Raw genomic sequence first — 19,334 nt, 5'->3', positions numbered from 1 at the left:
TTGAGTTCTGAATCTTCAAAGAGTAAAAACCAGGCACTAAAATATGTGTAAGATATATACCAGGTCGAATAAAGATGGTGACATGAGTGCATGAATGGAAAACACTAGACTGTGTGGCAGAGATAGATCATTGGTCTTAGTGTTCTTTCTTCTTGCTTTTAGTACTTGGAATCAAGTACATTTGACTTAAGCTCATGTGTACACATCAAGAGTATTTCCAACTCTCAAATTCCAAGAGAGGTTGAATATGAACAAGTAAGTTAGTTATCTTACATGGGACATGAGTGGATTATCCCCATGCTTACGTATAAAGGAAATTAGCTTCAAACTTGCTTGATCCACCCTATTTTAAGGTTTTCTTTTTATGAAATATTATCATATACTATAAACAATAAATATAAAAAACAGATGAGTTCAACTCATCATATGATTCACATGTGATAAGTTTGGGTATGAGAAATTTTGAAATAAATGCAGGCGATTGAGAAGTAGAAAATCTTTGACATGATATAGCATAGTACCACGTAAAACTATGGTCTGTAGTAATTGGGAAGTCATACTCTATCTAACAAACCCATTGCTCTTGAATAATTCATTAAAATGTGAGTGTATTGTTTTATGTTGGTTGTATCTCTTAGCAAAACACCTAAGAGGAATATAAATAAGGCATGAAATAGCCACCTTAAAAGCTGTGATGGAAGGAACTATCTCCAGCAATAGCCTGTATTCATCCGGAAGAGTCCGGAAACTGAGAATCCTCCCAAGTGTTTCTAATACTTAGATTAACATTACATACAACTATAAATCAGTGCCACCCCACTAGCAAGAGAGACTACCTTCCCACCTAATTCTGTAGATTCAAATGACTGGAGAATAGCTGCCAGAAATTGAGGACAAGAAGATATAGCTCAAAATAGAGTTCTGACTCAAAAAAGGTTAAGGCAAAAAACAAAACAACAATAACAACAAAGAAACAAACAAATGAAAAAAAAACAAAGAAAGTTTAAGGCTGGCATTCTTTTACCAGGAACTACCTGAAGAGATGCACCAGGAGCCCAGAATTGTTTGAGGAAACTGTATCCTCAATGATGCTACATGACTAATTTAAGTTTCTTATTGTTTTATTCCTAAAACTACTGAACACAAACCGGATAGAAACTATCCTTTTGTTTGTTGTTTTGTTTTGGGGCCATACCTGGCAATGCTCAGATGGTATTCCTGTGTGTCTCTGCTACCTCTCACAGAGCTTGTGGGAACATATGGTATGCTGGGTATCAAACCAAGGTGATGATGTGCAAGGCAATCATCCTACCCGCTCTACTGTAGCTCCAACCCCCCAACTAGAAAACTTTAAGAAAATATTCCTAAGAAAACTTTAAATAAGACTGGAAGTCAGATATTTACTGAAATATTGCTCTAGCAAACATATTTTCAGTGTGCTAAAAACTGCCATCTTTATTACATTCAAGAAACAGTTCATTTTCCCTCTAGTGGCATCGTTTAACTATACCAAAATGTGGGAATTTTATTACTTAATGTAAAATATGACCTTATCTCATAACCCCACCAAAAGGGTGATCATACAAATCACATTTATAAGTTGGAAGTGTGACTAGCAAGATAGAGAGAAAATAATTAGCTGTTATATATCCTTTTTAATATTTGGCTCCAGTTTAATAAATGACCTAATAGAAAACTGGATAGCTCATAGTTTATTTGACAGATTTTATGTACCTAAGACATTTCCATCAACTCTGAAATAGAATATTTTTAGAAAGAACAACTTAAATATTTGGAATATCAGGTTCATAACAAGAGTGAGATTTGTACAAGACCTTTAATTATTAATTATTTAAATTAACATAATACTTCCAGAGACCACTCAAGTTTATCTTAAAGTGCAGATTTTACCGGAAGAAAATTTCAATTGTAATTACAGAATACATTTCAAATGAACTGCAAAAAAAGTGAAGTTTTATTATATGTAACATTCTTTACATAATTGAACAACAAGCGCCATATTCATGGAATATTTTATAGATAATCACAAGATCACAAGCATCCTGTTGTTCGCCAATTTCCTCGAGCAGGCACCAGTAACGTCTCCTTCTTCCTAGCCCTGAGATTTTAAAAGAGCCATTTCAATGCTCTTTCAGGATTAGGAGAATTAGACCCATCATTGTTACTGGTACTTGGCATATTGAGTACGACACGGGAAGTTTGCCAGACTCTGACTCTCTTATCTATTTTATAGGTAATAAATATAATTAATTTAAAAAAAAATAGCAAAACCTTATAGTTGCATTTAAACAAAAACAACCATTTCCTGTGAAAAATGTCAAAGCTGGTTCTAGCACGTCGGCAGCCCGGATGTGGTCAAAGCCCCGAGCAAGACAGTATTCTCATTTTCCTTTGAACACCAAGGTTTGCTGTAGATTACTAGTAAACCAAGCAGTGGCATGTTTACAGCTTCAACTGAACAGAGATGTCCAAATTTGAAAGAAGTTCCTTTGGCGTGTAAATCCAAGAGTAAAAGTCCCTTTCACTCATAAAAAGAGTAAACACATAATGATAAGCACGAGAGAGGTTTTCCTGTAACAGTGATGTGCCAAGCTACAGAAAGTGAGCCGCAAAAAAACCTTAGAGCTGAAGTCTTCTAACAACACCTTTATTGTGGTCAATCTTTGGGAAAATTGAGCGTGAAAGGAAGAGTTTCAGGCTGGAAAGACACTAGAGCCAGGAGGGTGCTTGTCTTGTATGCAACTGACCCGGGTTCAAACCCCTATGTCCACCAGTAGTGATCCCTGGGTGCAGAGCCATCACTAAGTCTTGTGCATATACCAAGGGAAGACCTTCCACCTCAACAGTTGGTTATCAGTCAGATTTCATCAAAATCTTGAAGACATAATATCTGATTCTTGAAAGATAAAATTGCTTATGATTATTATGTCAACAACAACTAGCACAGGGACACTGCTGAGGAGGGCTATTAGGCACTTTGGTGATACTGTAAAATTTGCCCACCAATGCCATGTCACCTAAATTAAACCAGAAAAAAATATATGCATATTTATGTTTAAAGATAATAAATAAAAATATGTATCTTCAGTTTTGTGTTATAGGATCAAAGTAGTTTATTTCTTTTTAAAGTTGGCAGCATTGAAAGTAACTGTAAAGTGTAAAAGTAATTTCCAAAAAAATGAAAAATACCAATTTACATAGAGCAAACATAAAAATATGTTTTGAAGGTAAAACTCAGCACAATTGCCAGTGTAGACTTTGCTTTATTTAAACTCAAAAGAAGAGAGAAAGAAAACCTAAGTGTCTCCAGTATGCTTTTTCTTATGTTGAACAAAAACTTTGGGTTTCTATTTTAGGGCTTACATCTATGCACAGAAAATTATCTAAGCTAAGATTTCTGGTCTGAAAATAATTACTATGTGCAAATAATATTGTGACTTAAATGCTTAATATTTTTTGAAACATTACAGAAAAAGGCTTTTTTTTCCTGCTTAACAGTTTGCAGGAATTTATTTTTTCAGGATTATAGATGTAATGGGCTATTTAAAGTTCTGTGTACTTGGTAAGTCGAGTTACTGTTAAGACTGCAAATCTACAAAAAAAAAAAGAAAGAAAACAAGTGCTTAAATATAACTTAATGTCATTAGAAGGAAAAGCTACTCCACTTACATTGAATTGAAACAATTCAAGTATCACCAAAACAGACTACATATGCTTTTGTAGCTGATAGTTGATAGCTTTTGTAGATGAGAGTTGATATGAATAAAAACAAAATGTCAACAAAATTATTTTAGGTGACAGTGCAGAAAAATCCAATTCAACTTCTGGGTTGTAAATAACCATAAATCAACGGGAGCTTACATTTCATATTAAAGCTTTCTAGCACAATTTTTCCTAACATGCAGTCAAGTCTTTATCCACTTTAAAATAGGGGTTTGTGTCTTCTACATACAACTTATAAGAACAACAAAAGAAAAAGCACATATGAATCTTTGTTATCTTGTGAACACAAAACAATAATGATCAAGAAACACTAAAGTCAGGAAACATCTAAATCCAGCAACCATCTTAACTGAAGGTAACTGAAAGACTTCAAAAATGTTTCACTTTCAGTAAGACCAAAAAACTTAGTCATAAGAGGGAGAACTTTTTAGGGTGTTTCTTTAAACAGAAACGTTGACTTAGACTGTGTAACTGACAATAGAGTCCACACAGAGAGTTTCTAATTGAATTTTCAACTGTGACTTTCTTTCAGCATCACCCACTGCTAGAAACAGCAGCTGTACAGAGTCCCAGAGAATTTTCTAAACAGTATTTTCCATGTGAAATGTTAAATATGACTAACCTAATACCGAGTTTCCCTTTTTCTCTGTGGGTTTCTGGTCAAGGGTATGAATGAGTGGTGGGCCAACTGAAATGTGTTGTAAATGTTTTAGTGGACCCTTTCAGAAAAAACAAAGAAGGAACATTTTGATATTGGCACATATCACAAGTTGAGAAGCAAACTAGGTTAGCACACAACTATCTGAAATCATCTTTGGAAAACACTTTCTAGAAGAATTAAATCAATCCAAATGTTATTAGTATTGTTTATTAAAAAGAAGGGGGAAGGTTTAGCAAATTCCTGGTGCTTCATTATCCCTACAAAATCAAAGATTCATATTTTGTTTGGCTGGTTCATTGATTATTTCCAGAAGGCAGTTTGCTTCTGAGTTCCCATGAAACATAACCGGTAGTTTGTTCAGACTTCTGAGCCTAAGGTCCAGCTTGCTTTAGTCAAGATACAATAGAATTAAAAGATTCCCAGAAAATCACAATTGAAGGAAAGAACAAAAATATCCCATAAGCTTTCAAAAAAGAAGGTTCACTGAATTTACACACCAGACTGCCCTTCAGCACCATCCCAGTATTATTTTTATAAAATTGTAGGAAGAATGTTTTATGCTTTATTACTTTAAATTGCATAAAAGACTCAGTCTTGTGAACTTCACAATGTATTAAGACCACTACAGGAATATTATGAATTTATGAAAATTTTAAGATGACAAAGATGCATTTTAATAGTATACACTTTTACTCTAAAAATATAGAATTGGAGTCCCAGAGATTGCTCTGAACAGTGGGTTCAGAGGGTTGGGAGTTTGTCTTGCATGCGGCGGGCCAGAGTTCAATTCCTAGCATCTCATACGGTCTTCCAAGCACCACTAGGAGTAATTCCTGAGTGTAGATCCAGGAGTAACCTTTGAGCATTGCTGAGTATGACCCAAAAAGCTAAATAAATAAATAAATAAAATATAGCATTGGAGCCAACTCAGAGGGCTAGAACACACGCCTTGCATGTGTAATGCTAGATCCTTGACATTACCTGTTCCCCTGGCATCGCACAGATAGTCTCGAGGACCCAATGTATGTGCTGCTGAAGCACACTGAATCACATTCAGAGCTTGCAAGAGGTTGACAGGCCTGGTCTGAGTATTGCCTTTATTGTCCTTGGGCTGGGAGGCCCCATAAATAAACAGATAACATTCCAAGAAATTTTGTTTCATAAATGGAGCTCTGATATCATAGTCTGTTCTGGGTTTAAATCATGACTCTGCCACTAAGAAGCTGTAAGTCTCTGAATAAGCGCCACTGGTCACTTACTACTGAAAAGAGTGGAAGATTTACAGGAAACTTTCACTCAAGTAAATCAGCACATGGAACAGCAAATTCTTGTGACCAGTGAGTACATACCTATATCCTTCAAGCTTTATCTACTAAAAAACATTGTTAAATGATAATAACAAGAGTTAAAATATTTTTCTAACAGAATCTGTCAGGAAAAATTTTTCCTGTCAAAAATCTGTTATGGAAAACACTGTGTTATGAAGACTTCATATTTTTATACCCCTATAATCAATATGTAGTGTTGATTTTTTAGTATTTCTATTTAGCATGCAAAACATGATTGAAAAATAAAAACAGTAAAGAAAAAACTCAATTGTTTCATAAGGATGGGGAAAATGTCAAGCCATAAATGTTGAATATAAAAAATAGTTTTCAGGGGCTGGAGCGATAGCACAGTAGGTAGGGCATTTGCCTTGCATGCAGCCAACATGGCCCACACAGGTTCGATTCCCAGCATCCTATACGGTCCCCCAAGCACCGCCAGGAGTGATTCCTGAGTGCATGAGCCAGGAGTAACCCCTGACCATTGCCGGGTGTGACCCAAAAAGCCAAAAAAAAATAATAATTTTCAGTACAAATTTTCACAGACTAACTCACAACATAAATGCTTTTAACATGTTTCATTTATTTGTTTAAACAATTTACAATAAATAACGTCAAATCTTCAGTTATTTTGTTTATAAAATTAGCTATAGAATGCAAATGCTTCCCAAATCTTGATGAATCTTCAAAGTACAAGAACTAACCCATGAAAACATCTCTTTCACAATTCCTTAGAGGCACTGTTGTTTGTTAAATATACATACATCAATTATTAATGACCTTATGAAAGTATCATATAGAGTTGAAGGAATAATAATAAGAAAGAAAATCATGTATATAAATGCAGAGAAAACAACTTTTCTACAATTCCTATTTCAGGTTTTAATGCAAATAAACAATGTATTGAGGGTATTACACGAGTATTATAAATTTGATGAGTTTTTTTTTTGCTTTTGGGGTCACACCCGGTGATGCCCAGGGGTTACTCCTGGCTCATGCACTCAGGAATCACTCCTGGCGGTGCTCGGGGGACCATATGGGATGCTGGGAATCGAACCTGTGTTGGCCATGTTGGCTGCGTGCAAGGCAAACGCCTTACTCGCTGTGCTATCATTCCAGCCCCTTGATGAGATTTTTAAAACATTCAAGATTTAAAAGCATGCTTTAATCTTGTAGATTAAAAAAATTATGAGCTGTAATGTTTTTATCAAAAAGGCCAAAGTGTAATCTAAAAACACTTGCAAAATATGTCGATATCCACTATAGACATAAAGTAATGTTTCTTTATGAACACTATAGATTTGATGATAAAAAAGAAAAGAGAGAAAAGAAAACAAAATTAACAATCCAAACTATTTTGTGCTCAGTTTGGGGATGATGTAAAAACAAAGCTAACAATCAGAAATTTTCATATTCTAAATTTTTTATGATGTGTGTCAAATTGATAAATACTAGTCACCACAGCTATAGGCTATTATAATAATCTTATGAACTGTTTGAACATTATACAGTAATGTTCTTGCAAATCATGATTTGCTTGTAAGTGACAACTCCGTATATATTATTCAATATTTTCCCAGTTTTATTGTTTATTATTTTAGAGTTAACAAGAACCACATGAAAAGTGCATGCATGTCATAGCATCAGCTATAAACATGAAACTAAATCATATGTGAAGATACAAATGTAGTGTTCATAACATTTTAAGCTTTCCATAATAAATTTATTGGGTCAATTCATTTGAAACATTTTCCCTGGAATTTCCTTTTTTTTGCTTTTTTGGGTCACATCTGGCAATGCACAGGGGTTACTCCAGGGTTACTCCTGGCTCTGCACTCAGGAGTTACTCCTGTCGGTGCTTAGGGGACCATATGGGGTGCTGAGAATTGAACCTGAGTCAGCCACGTGCAATGAAAATACCTTACCCGCTGTGTTATCTCTCCAACCCCCCTGGAATATTTTTGAACTATCAAAATGAACATCTGTGATTTCATGCAAATTTGCATTATTTAATAGATACAGGAGCTATGTCATTAGATATATTTATTTAGAGTACTATCAACACATATAACTAACTTATTGATTTTTCTTTTCTTTGATAAATTATTGAGCTTCTCTAGATATTTTATTTAGACCTTACCAATTTATTTTCTTTTGCTGATTAGTTCAATTACATGATTTATACAGCCTTTTGTAATTAGTGCCCTCCGTGCACCAATAACTCAATTTGGAGTTCTCTTTTAAGGCATTTTATAGAAAAATATTTCCTTTTCCCATCTACTATAAATACAAACTTTAAACAAAATGATTTTAAAGAAATGAATTTTTCCAAGGCTTAGTGATACAGAAATTTAAGTTTCTGTGGCATATTTATGGTCAAAAAAACAACAGCAAAGTTCTAAGTCAGTTTAATCAAGTACAGTTTAATCCAGCATGGCTGGAACCTTTCAACAGCTTAGGGTATAAGAGAATCAATTCTGAACAAGAAACCATTTCATCTCAGGGCACACCCCTCTTTTCTCTGTCTTTCTGTCTTTCTGTCTGTCTCTCTCTCTCACCACCACTCCTTTCCACCACCCAGTACCCAGTCTCTCTCTCTCTCTCTCTCTCTCTCTCTCTCTCTCTCTCTCACACACACACACACACACAAAACACACCACACACAAACACACACTCACGCATGCACACTTGGACCACAGTAATGAATCTAATGTACATACTGCTGGGATATGAGAACAAACTACATTTTCCTTTAGAAGAAAATTCACATAGACATGAGAAGATTGGAGAACCACAAGAAACTCAACGATAACCATCCCATTAGCAGTCAATTTTCCTTTTCTCATAAGTATTATAAAGAAATGACTTTGAACAAAAGACATTATTGGCTGGCCTGCTCTATTACTCTAATTCTAATATATCTTCAAATAACCACATTATGTCCAACGAGTCCCACTTACCATAACTTTTTCCTTATAATTATAAAAACTTTTATACATATTTTGAATTCCGGGGCTGGTATGAAGGAATAAGGTAGTGAGGGAAGTACCACATAGATAATCGCGAGAGATGAAAACCCTCGTTGTAGAAATGTCAGACTGATAGATCACAGCTAATGTTTCTGAAGAGTATGAAAAATTTTTAGTGAATGTGCTATTTTTTTAAACATTGGTCTTCAGAGTTTTTTGTATCCAAGTAAAATAATACGTATTTGTTTACCATATTCTACTCAGGAAACACTAATCTATAAACTTTGTAATCAGACTCCTCTTGGTCTCATTTTCATACTCCACCTACAGATAAAAATTCTAAGTTTCTCCTAAACTAAAAGCAACCACCTGAAATTACCAGGATTTGTTTCCAATTTCCTTGTCCCATCATTAACAAAGTTTGACAAACACACTAATCAACCCCTTCCAGCATTTCCGGAATGCAACTCTCTTCTTAATTCACAGATCCTCTGTCAAGGATGTCACAGAATGTACTAACCGTCTTTGCTTTGATTCATTCTGTGAATTGCTAAGTATACTCTAAAGATGTATCTGGCTGCTCCTTTTTTTATATCGGATGCTTACAATCTATATTTTATGTAAGTATGAGTCTAGAGGTGATAAATATATAAAAGTAGGTCCACAAGTAATACTTTGAACCACAGCCTTCTTTTATAAAATCTCTATGTTGATGAACAGTTTTTGAATGATTAGCATTTTTTCTCAGTGTGAAAAAATATCATGATGTCATTTTGAATGTTATGGTTGTTTTCTTTAATTTAAAATTAATTTACCTATGTACTGTAGTTCAAAGATAACTGGCAAAAGAAAGTAATTATAAAGAAAACCATCTGCTTAATTGGTCACAATTAGAAAGGTCTAGTCCGAACATTGTGTTTCTATATTTGTGGGAGAAGGGGTTTTGTTTTGGGTCACACCTGTCTGTGCTCAGGGCTTACTCCTGGCTCTGTGCTCTGGAAGCATTCCTGGGGTGCTAAAGGGACCAGGAACAAACTGGGATAGTATCACGCAAGGCCAGAGTCTTACCTGCTATACTATCTATCAAGCCTTCATAGGAAAACCAAATACTGTGACAATTATTATAGGGACTCACATAGATAATGTCATTTATAAGATAAGTCAAATTTATCTGTAATATTTAACAAGATGCAATATAAATAGGTTTTTTCTTAAACATAGAGTGAGAAAACACAAGATTGTATCACTTATTGGAGGCAAAGAATAACTCTTAAAATGTACATCCATCATCAGCGATAGACTAAAGAAATGCATAGCAAAAAATGGTATTCTGTTGAATATTGTATTTGATTGGTATAAAGGTAATAGTATATTTAAAACACACATATATGATTCTTTAATGATTTCAGTATTATGGTATCTCATCCTTCTGTGAGGAAAGTTATAGAAAACTATTTCACTGTAATTAAAATGCTCAGACTTAAAATATAAATCAAGCATTAAATGTATTTGCCATGCCCACTATATTCAGAAACATGATATGAAATTACCGTTTCTTATTAAAGAAACTAACCTTATCTCCAGGACCAAAGATGAATTGATTCTCCAACCTTCTACAGAGTGCTGGAAGATTGAAGAACCAGCTTTTCGAATGATTTTATCGGAACTATTGACAAGTGATCGACTCAAACACAGTTCACCATCTCTGAAACAAAATTAAAATGCCAATGATTTAATAGTAACAAGCATTTTTCGAAGAAGTATAGGACATAATCTGATATATATTACTGCTATTAGTTTAGAGACATTGTTTAATGTCGGCAGAAACAATATGATGAGTATGATGAAATGTATCCTAAGCATTAAGTGAATGTGACTTTATCAATAGTTATTTATATTTATTCTTTTGGAGATTTTCTTCCTACAGTGCTGCCATGCATTGCACCCAGGAACCCACAAGACAAATGCTCTACCATTGATCATACCCTAAGTCTCATTTATTCATAAACCATTTCAGATAAAGAAAAAGCCTTTGTGATATTTAAGGGAAAAAATACTCTCATCAAAGCCCAGATCCACTTCAGCCTTTCCTTCCCCACCGTGCACAGACAATAGAGACAGGATGTTTGGTCAACTCCCCGGCATCTGTATAATTCTGACTCCCAAGATTACAATTTCAATTCCACAGAAGCTACAGACAAAATAGAATGTGCTTTTGTTTGGAAGACCTTGAATTATCAAGTGATTTGGCCATGCTGGGATTTTATCACTTGCAAGTCTATATATGCCTTTGGACAATAGTCTCTTCCTAAGCCATAGTGGATTTCTCATTTCTTAAAAATTGCAAAAATCATTATCTTATATATATGATAAGACTGTGTGGAGAAAGCTGGACTCTGTATATGAAAGAAATTTATAAAGCATTATTGAGCAACACATTTCTAAAATGACATTGGCTTCAAAACTCTTCAATATTGAGATATTTTCCTGATGGTAGTGGGAAAACATGTGTGTGGGGGAGTAGGTGGGAATCAGGTAGCACATGGTCTTCCTAGTACTTTATCGTATCAGAATATCAACTGTGCTAAAGCCCCTCTGAACAGGTACCTATACCTTGTGGCATAGTAGTGTTTCATCACAGTGATGCTGATGTCAGTGTTAATAATGGTGACAAATGCATAGGAGAACATTAAGGCATTTGCAATGAAAACAGTTCATTCTTGAGTAGACTGTTTTCTGCATACATTTTATACAGCATCTACTTACAGAGAGATATTGTATTTTGAACTATTAACTTTGAATCAAAAACACACCTGCTGCGGGAACAGACCTTTTAATACATGTTTGTTTTTTTTATGTTACTTTTTAAGTTTTTAGATTCTGAAGGATTTAGTTAAAAGTAACGTGACTATTTGCTGAGTTACACAAACTGAATCTGTATTTACTACGTCGATAATCCTCTCCAACTATCAGTGGAAATACTGCGTCTGTAACAGCTGTTAAATGAATTCTATAATTGAAGGATTTGAGTTTGTATTTCAGTTTGCATTCTACTTTTAATCATGTAGTTTAAATTTGAAGTAGTTCAGAGCATAAAGAAATCTATGAACTTTAGAACTCATTAAAATTAATATTTAAACTTCCTGTTGAGAAAAAGTTAACTTTTAAAACCTATACATAGCTGATAATGATCATTTTCTGAGAACATTTACAGTCCAAGGAAACAAAACATGAAATATATGTTCTAACAGTACAGATGTCAGTTATACATTACATGTGCAATAATAATCATAGTTAAAACAGTAACTAGATGTGAATGGCAATCGATGAAACAGGAATTAAACTTCATACTTTGAAGCTGGGCTGGAGCGATAGCACAGCGGTAGGGCATTTGCCTCGCGCGGGGCCAGCTGGGCTGACCCGGGTTCGATTCCTCCACCTCTCTCAGAGAGCCTAGCAAACTACTGAGAGTATCTCGCCCGCATGGCAAAGCCTGGCAAGCTACCCGTGACGTATTCGATAGCTAAACGCAGTGACTACAAGTCTTACAATGGAGACGTTACTGGGCCCACTGGAGCAAATAGATGAACAACTGGAGGACAGTGCTACAGTGCTACTTTGAAGCTAGATTATCTAGATAATGTCCATAGACTCTGACCATTTATTTTTCTGTGTGGAAGAGATGTTTGGGGTCAGACTTGGCAGTGCTCAAGGCACACTCCTAGCTACACACTCAGGGATAATTCCTGGTGGTGTTCAGGTGGGATGCTGGGTATCGAAACTGGGTGGACCACATGCAAGGCAAACACTCTGTGTGCTGTACTAGCACTCTTTGCTTAGACTCTCACCATTTCAGAGGCCAGGAATATTTCCATTCTTTATCTCCTAAATAACTGTTCTGATAGTGTTGTCTTTTGATAACTACAGATTTCTGTAATTGTAATTATTTTTACCACCAATAGCTATCTATAGATGTAAAAATCTACATAAACCATCATTTAAAAATACCTGTAGAAGATCTCTTTCCTGACACATACATATAGATTTAGTTTTTCAACATGTTTTTTGAAACATTTACTATGATATGCTTAATGATATGGAGTCTTTCAAAACTTGGAAGATATTTATAAAGTTCTTTAAAAGTTCACAACTGTCTTACAGTAATGAAATCAACTGCATTACTATGATTCAATTCAATTCAAATCTCTAGTTTATTTTCATTGATTATCAGTGATTATCCAAATGAAACTTATTGAATTTTGAAGATAACTCCATGGTCACACTTCGCCATGTTAGTATAATCTGAGACTGAAGCAAATGTTTTTGTATAAAGTAACATCAATATGAAGAGATATTTTCATTTGTGGGCTGGAGCGATAGCACAGCGGTAGGGCGTTCGCCTTGCATGCAGCCAACATGACCGACCCGAGTTCGATTCCTCCACCCCTCTCGGAGAGTCCGCAAGCTACTGAGAGTATCTCGCCTGCATGGCAAAGCCTGGGAAGCTACCTGTGACATATTCGATATGCCAAAACACAGTAACAATTGTCACAATGGAGATGTTACTGGGCCCTCTGGAGCAAATCGATAAACAACGGGAGGACAGTGACAGTGACAGTGATTTTCGTTGGAGGCTTTGGAAGTTGCAGCGCTGTAGCACTGTAGCACTGCCCTCCCCTTGTTCATTGATTTGCAGAAGCGGGCACCAGTAATCTCTCCACTGTGAGACTTGTTACTGTTTTCGGCATATCGAATATGCCACAGGGAGCTTGTCAGGCTCTGACGTGAGGGCGGGATACTCTCGGTAGTTTGTTGGGCTCTCTAAGAGGGACGGAAGAATTGAACCCGGGTCGGCCACGTGCACGGCATGCTATCGCTCCAGCCCATAGGGTAGGGCATTTGCCTTGCACTCAGCCGACGCGGATTCGATTCCCAGCATCCCATATGGTCCCCCAAGCACTGCCAGGAGTAATTCCTGAGTTTAGAGCCAGCAGTAACCCCTGTGCATCGCCAAGTGTGACCCAAAAAGCCAAGAGAGAGAGAGAGAGAGAGAGAGAGAGAGATTGGAAGTAGTATATCTTTAAAAAGACTCTTTAGGGGGCAGAAAATTACTACACAAGTATGGATCCTGCAGACTCTGGTTCAAATCCCTGGCACCACCTGAAGAGCTCAAAGGGCTGCACACAAGCTCTTCATGGAGAAGAGGAAGGTCTGACCTCCGGCAATGCAGAATAGTTGGAGTAGCCCCTGAAGACCACCAAGGGTGGCTCGAAAAATATAACAGACTTTTGCTTCCTCTGAACGTAAAGTGTAAATACTTAAATAGAAAAACAAGAAAATCCAACTGTAATGACTACTATTAGTCATGTTATGGTTAGTATTTATAGCTACTTTTGTCTTTATAGTGTGAACTTCCAGACATCACTATAATTTATTCGATGGGATCTGCAGTACATAACAAATAGGATAAAAAGAATAAGGCCCCCGAACCCTAAACTCAACCACACTGAAAACCCTTTATGACTTGACTTTGCAATCAATGTGCTTGATCTGCACTAATTTAAATTTCCTCCTTAAAATAAAATTCATAAAAGTTCTTTTAGAGGAAAATAACCTGCAACTAGACCTGAACACAAACAGCACATAACTTTACCTTTTTTCCCCCATTACCTATGTGTCGAGTAAACATTGTTCGTGTTTCCTCGTAGAGTTTGAAATGCCACAGGAAGGTGAAAATTTTTAATTTCCCCGGTTTCAAGAGGAATCAATTTTCTGATATCTTAGAAGAAAGTGGGTCTAATTTGTTGACAATGCTAATTCTCCAATTTTGATGATCAATTACCATCACTGCCAGGTCTATTATGATTTCAGCAGTAATGCTAGTGAGCATTTTGTGAGGCAACCTAAATGACAGCGAAATTCAAAGGGCATACTTCCTTGACAAAAAGTTAAAATTTCACTTATCAAAAAAATACTATGTGTCAAGTTTTTTTTAAAAAAATAACACCATGAACATGATGTCTTTATGGTATGGAAATTTGTGTAACACTTTCTAGTATATTATCTCATTAAACGAGCATGCCTGTATTTCTTTCTTCCAGCACCCTTAAATTCCAAGTACAGTAAAAAAGAAAGAAAAAAAAACAGTGAAAACTGGTGGCAGTTGTGAAACAAGTACTCTTCTTTCACGCTAGGGAATAAGTAGGTCAAGAACAGAGCACTGTAGGACACACCCACCTCCCCACCCCAATGCCTTCTGAGTTAAACTTTATTAGCCAATCCTTATACAGGGCAATGAACAGGTTTGTGCAGAAGGAAATGCAAGTTTTGAAAATCTAACAACAGTCACTAGTCCTTTCTTCAAACAATCCTTTAAAGAACATGCATCTAATATTCCTCTATGCATCTAATATTCCTCTCTGCATCTAATATTCCTCTAGAAATATGAGAACAGGGAGAGTTGGGAAGAAAACGCGTGATGGGGTTTTCTTTGCCAGGCTGCTCCGCTATGCAGGAAGTCTTGGGTTGCACTGACTCTGTCTACACTCTACTTTTAGACACGGAAAGGTCAGAGAGAAACGCAGCGCCCATCCACTGCCAAATGGTTTACTCGGAGAGTGAATACTCGCCGGGAATGTGGGGTGTGGAGGGTGCCTCAGAAGCACTTGATGGGATCAGCTGCTCACTAGCAAGGCATGCAGTGCCCCCCAAAGGTGGGAGCCTGCCGCCTGCCTGCCTCTCTTTGGCGCGCTTGGCCTGAATTCTGACCACCACGGTGCGGGGGTCCCAAAGCCAGCCCGGCTGCCAGCCGCGAAGTCAAGGACCAGACTGGACCGTTACCAAGGATCAACTCCTCCGGGCTCTCGGGAGGCAGAAACAAAAGCCTGGAGGAGGAGCCCCAGCTTTCGCTCAGGGCGCTAGGTCCGGAGTGGGCCGGGAAAGAGCCCCCAGGGGGATTAGCCCGGGCCCGACTGCGCGTTTCCGAGCCAAGAGCTGCGGCCGAGCCAGGACACCTCTGAGCGGCAGCGGACGCGTGAAGCCCGCAGCAGGCTCCTGGCCTCCCCCGGCAGGACAGCAAGCGCGGGTTTTAATTAAGGAGGAGGAGCCTGAGGCCTGGGAGGGGTCTAGGAGATTCTTCCCGGGGCCCGGGGCCGGACCGGTGCAGGAAGGGCTGCCGGCCAGCTGCGCACGCCTCCCCGCAGCTCCTGGTGTGCGCGCACCCCCAGCGGCCGCCCGCCGATCGCCCGGAGCAGGGGGGCAGCGAAGGGAGGGCCAAAAATAGAGGGGCGGGGTAGGGGATGCAAAGCTGCAGGGGAGTCCGAGACGGCTGGAGCCCAGCCCAAGGGGGTCGCTCTGTCTCCCGCGGTCCCAGCTTCCCCCGAGTCTCCAGCGGCGCCCTACTGCGTCCCGGAGCTGCCCCGCGGGGTGCAGGGGAAACGGGGGGCTGCAGGCAGGAGCCGCGCTGCCCCTCCCCGCCCGCCGTTTATACGCGACTGGGGGCACGGCCCGGACACCTGCGCGGCGTTGGGGCGCCTCCCGGCCCCGCCCACCCTGCGCCCGGCAGCGGGGACCCGGTTCCAAACCGCTCCGGAGTCCCGGGGCGAGGGGCCGCTTTGTCTGGGCTCGATAGGGAACAAAGAACCTCGACCTGCGTGGCCCAGCCTCCCCTCTCCCCCACTGTGAGCGGGGGCCCCACCTTCCCAGAGACCCCTTTGTCTGCCGGAGAAGCCTGGGTCCCCCAGGGCTGGCCACTCAGCCTCCCCAAGTCCTTCCTTCTGGCCTCGCGCCGGGATGCATTTGCAACCCAGCCCGGTCCCCGTGCAAGGGAGAAACGTCTTGGTTCAGTCTGCTCCCCTGACGACACCCCCCAGAATAGACCGTGTCTAGATTGGCGGCTGCTCGACACCCACCCATTGCGCTTCATTCAATCTCTTCCAGCGTCTCTCATTGGCACTTGCGGTCTCATAGTGCTCTTTAAAAAAATAGCGATTCCCGGTGGCATTTAGTTTCCCGGGAAAGAGCAATTCCTGTCCTACAAGGACAAGGTTGTGTCCGACTCCTTTGGACTCAGGAAAGAGAGACGCTGGAGAAAGAAATCCGGCACAGCAAGTTTTCTGCGCGAGCCTCCGTGCACGAACGCACGTTCAGGCGGGGTCGGGCACCACCTCCTCCCCGTAGCCCAGAGGGATGCTCCTGACCTCCACCCCCCAAACCCCCCACCGCCCACCGCCCCGGCCTCCCAGAACTAGAGAGAACCCCGAACCCCGCGGGCATCTCGTCGCCGGAGGCACTTCCCAGGACCCACGCCCCCAGGCGCGGGAGCCTTTCCCGGGGAGGACTTTGAGCAGAGTTGACAGGCAGGCTCGCGCCCCGGGGAAACGCTCTCTCCGCGCAGCCAGCGCCCCAAAGTTGCAGGCCACCCCCTGTCCACTTCAAAGGCGCAGGGGCGGGAGGTGGGGAGAGGAAGGAAGTGCGATATTTAAAGAACTTGGCGGTGGGGGCGGGCTGCTGAGGTCCTGAACTCATCTAGGCTCGCTCAAAAAAAAAAAAAACAGGGTGTCGGGGGAGCACCCTGTTTTATAAAAGCTGCCACCCCGATCCCATCCCCCCGGCCCCTCGCGCGCATGCTACCGGATTGAGCGTGAATAAGGCGGCCCCTTCGGCCACTGGACTTCCGCGCTGAAATTCCTTGACGCGCACGAACCCCAAGGCCAAAGAGGGGTCTCGAGGCAAGAAACGCGTTTCCCGTGCTCAGGGCTCAACTTGGCCCTTTGGGGACCGGGTGTTTCGGCCCTACCGCCCCCTTGGCGGGCCCGGGCACGGCCGCCCCGGAGGTGCGGGAAGCCCCGGTGCCGAGCGCCCCTCGACTCCACTCCGGCAGACACTTGTCCGGCGGGGCTGGCCAGCGCCAGGGCCACTGTCCCCGCGGCCGCCGCCGCCGCCGGCGCCGGGGAGGGCGGGCTGACCGCGCGCACGCCTCCCGCAGCGCCTTTGTGGCTTCAGCCGCGCGCCGGGGCGCCCGCACGCTCCGACCCGCGGCCGCCCCGCACCCGCCGCGCCCCACGGGGACCCGCGCCGTTACCCGACGAGTTGCGTCTCGCGGTGCTCCTCGGTCCTGGCGATCTCTTTTGTCTTGTAGAAGATGAGCAGCAGACTTATGGTGCAGATGGTCCAGCGCTTCCTGATGGAGCGCATCCTGGGCGCCCGGGAAGGTGCCGCCGGCCCCGGCGCGCTCTCCCCGGCCGCACGCGGAGACTCCGTTTTCGGAGACGGAGACGCGGGGCGCGCCGGGCGGGGAACCGCTGGCGATCGGGAGCCCCGCGCCAGCCGGGATCGCCGGTGCCGATCGCGGGGGCTCCCCGGGGGGCTCCAGCCCCGAGTCTGCGGGCGCTCTTCGCCGCGCTCGCCCTGGCGCCTGGCGACCCGGCTCGGGGCGCCGCCTCCCCGGAGCTCGTGCGGGTCCGCGCCGAGGCACCGAGCGCACAGGAGGTGGCGGCTGCTTCTGCCGCCGGGCTCGGGGGCGTCGCTGGCCCTTCCCTTTTCTTCGCAGGGAAATGATGAGCAGAAGCAGCCAATCGCCGGAGCCAGGGGGCGGAGGCTGCTGCTGCCGTGCTAGGCTGGCGGCGGCTCCGAGAGGAACGTCGCTGGCGCCGTGCGCCCCGGCGCGGGGGACGCTCGCGGGCTCCCAGTGGCATCCACGCACTCGCCGGCGCGCGCCAGCGACGCACACCCTCGCCAGACGCGGCATCCCCGGCCCGATCACTCTGCGGTCGCGGGACGCTAGGACGAAGTCGGGGCGGCCCCCCGGGACACTGATTTCAGTTTTCCAGCAGAGGGAGCGGGGCCGGGAGAGGGTCCGCGTCACAGTGGAAAGGGGACCGCAGTAGGTACCGAGTAGAGAGAGACCCGTCCTGCAAAAGGGTTTGTGGTCCGCAAGCGCCTTGGTGAAACAAATATAATCGCGCACAGGCCCTCGCCCGTGGAGTGTGTCTCGGGAAGGAGGGGGCAAGAGTGGGACTCTTTTTTTAGACTCCCTGCTCAGCTCAGTTTGGAAAGTCCAATTGCACACTTGATCCAATCAGCTGATCCACCGCCTCTGGATGGGTGGTAGATGGTGATGTAGCTGGGTCCTGCACGGAGAGCGAGGGAGGACTGGTGTCAGTGGGAGCCTGAAGGTTGTTTCTGTGAGTCTTCTGCTTTGCTGTCCTGAAACATCTCCTGCAGAAGTAAAGGAACTTCCATCGCACTTAAACTTCATTAAAGAGAAATAGGAGTTCGACAAATAACCGCCAAAGGCATCCTTTGTAAATATAGGAAGGCTAGAGGGAGCGAGGGAGGGAGGGAGAAGGAAGAATGGGAGTCTAAGTGATGTGTTTTTTAGTTTCAAATTTTTCTCTCACCTCCTAGGGTCCCAGCTTCCGTTTTCTTTCTCCCGCTGTACTAAGGAGGAAGGACCCTTCAGAACCCTGCTTTCCTGTCTTCATTCTGAGATCCTCATCACTGTCTTTTGATCTCTGCCCTTACAAGAGCCAGCTGAGTGCTCTAGTGGCACCAAGCTCTGGTTTGGCTCTTTATTGCCTGGCTGCTTGGAATGGGTGCACAGACTTCTCTAACTTAAGCACTGTATTAAGAATA

The 19,334-nt window shown here is 42.1% G+C and overlaps 1 protein-coding gene across 1 annotated transcript in view; it reads right to left on the bottom strand.

Annotated features, from left to right (window-relative positions):
- The window catches only part of ST8SIA4 (ST8 alpha-N-acetyl-neuraminide alpha-2,8-sialyltransferase 4), a 103,844-nt gene extending 85,699 nt beyond the window's left edge, over positions 1 to 18,145 (bottom strand). Inside the window, exons 1-2 of the mRNA XM_056112568.1 lie at positions 17,782 to 18,145; positions 10,273 to 10,404 (exon numbers count right to left, since the gene is read on the bottom strand). Coding sequence (XP_055968543.1) covers positions 10,273 to 10,404; positions 17,782 to 17,894 — 245 coding nt within the window. The 5' untranslated portion in view covers positions 17,895 to 18,145. The remainder of the gene's footprint in view (positions 1 to 10,272; positions 10,405 to 17,781) is intronic.
- Positions 18,146 to 19,334: the final 1,189 nt, after the last annotated feature.

This window comes from Sorex fumeus, unplaced genomic scaffold (assembly GCF_029834395.1).
Source record: "Sorex fumeus unplaced genomic scaffold, SorFum_2.1 ptg000018l, whole genome shotgun sequence".
NCBI classification, from domain to species: Eukaryota; Metazoa; Chordata; class Mammalia; order Eulipotyphla; family Soricidae; genus Sorex; species Sorex fumeus.
Note: the sequence above shows the minus strand (reverse complement) of the source record. Positions and strands in the feature narration are given on the sequence as shown.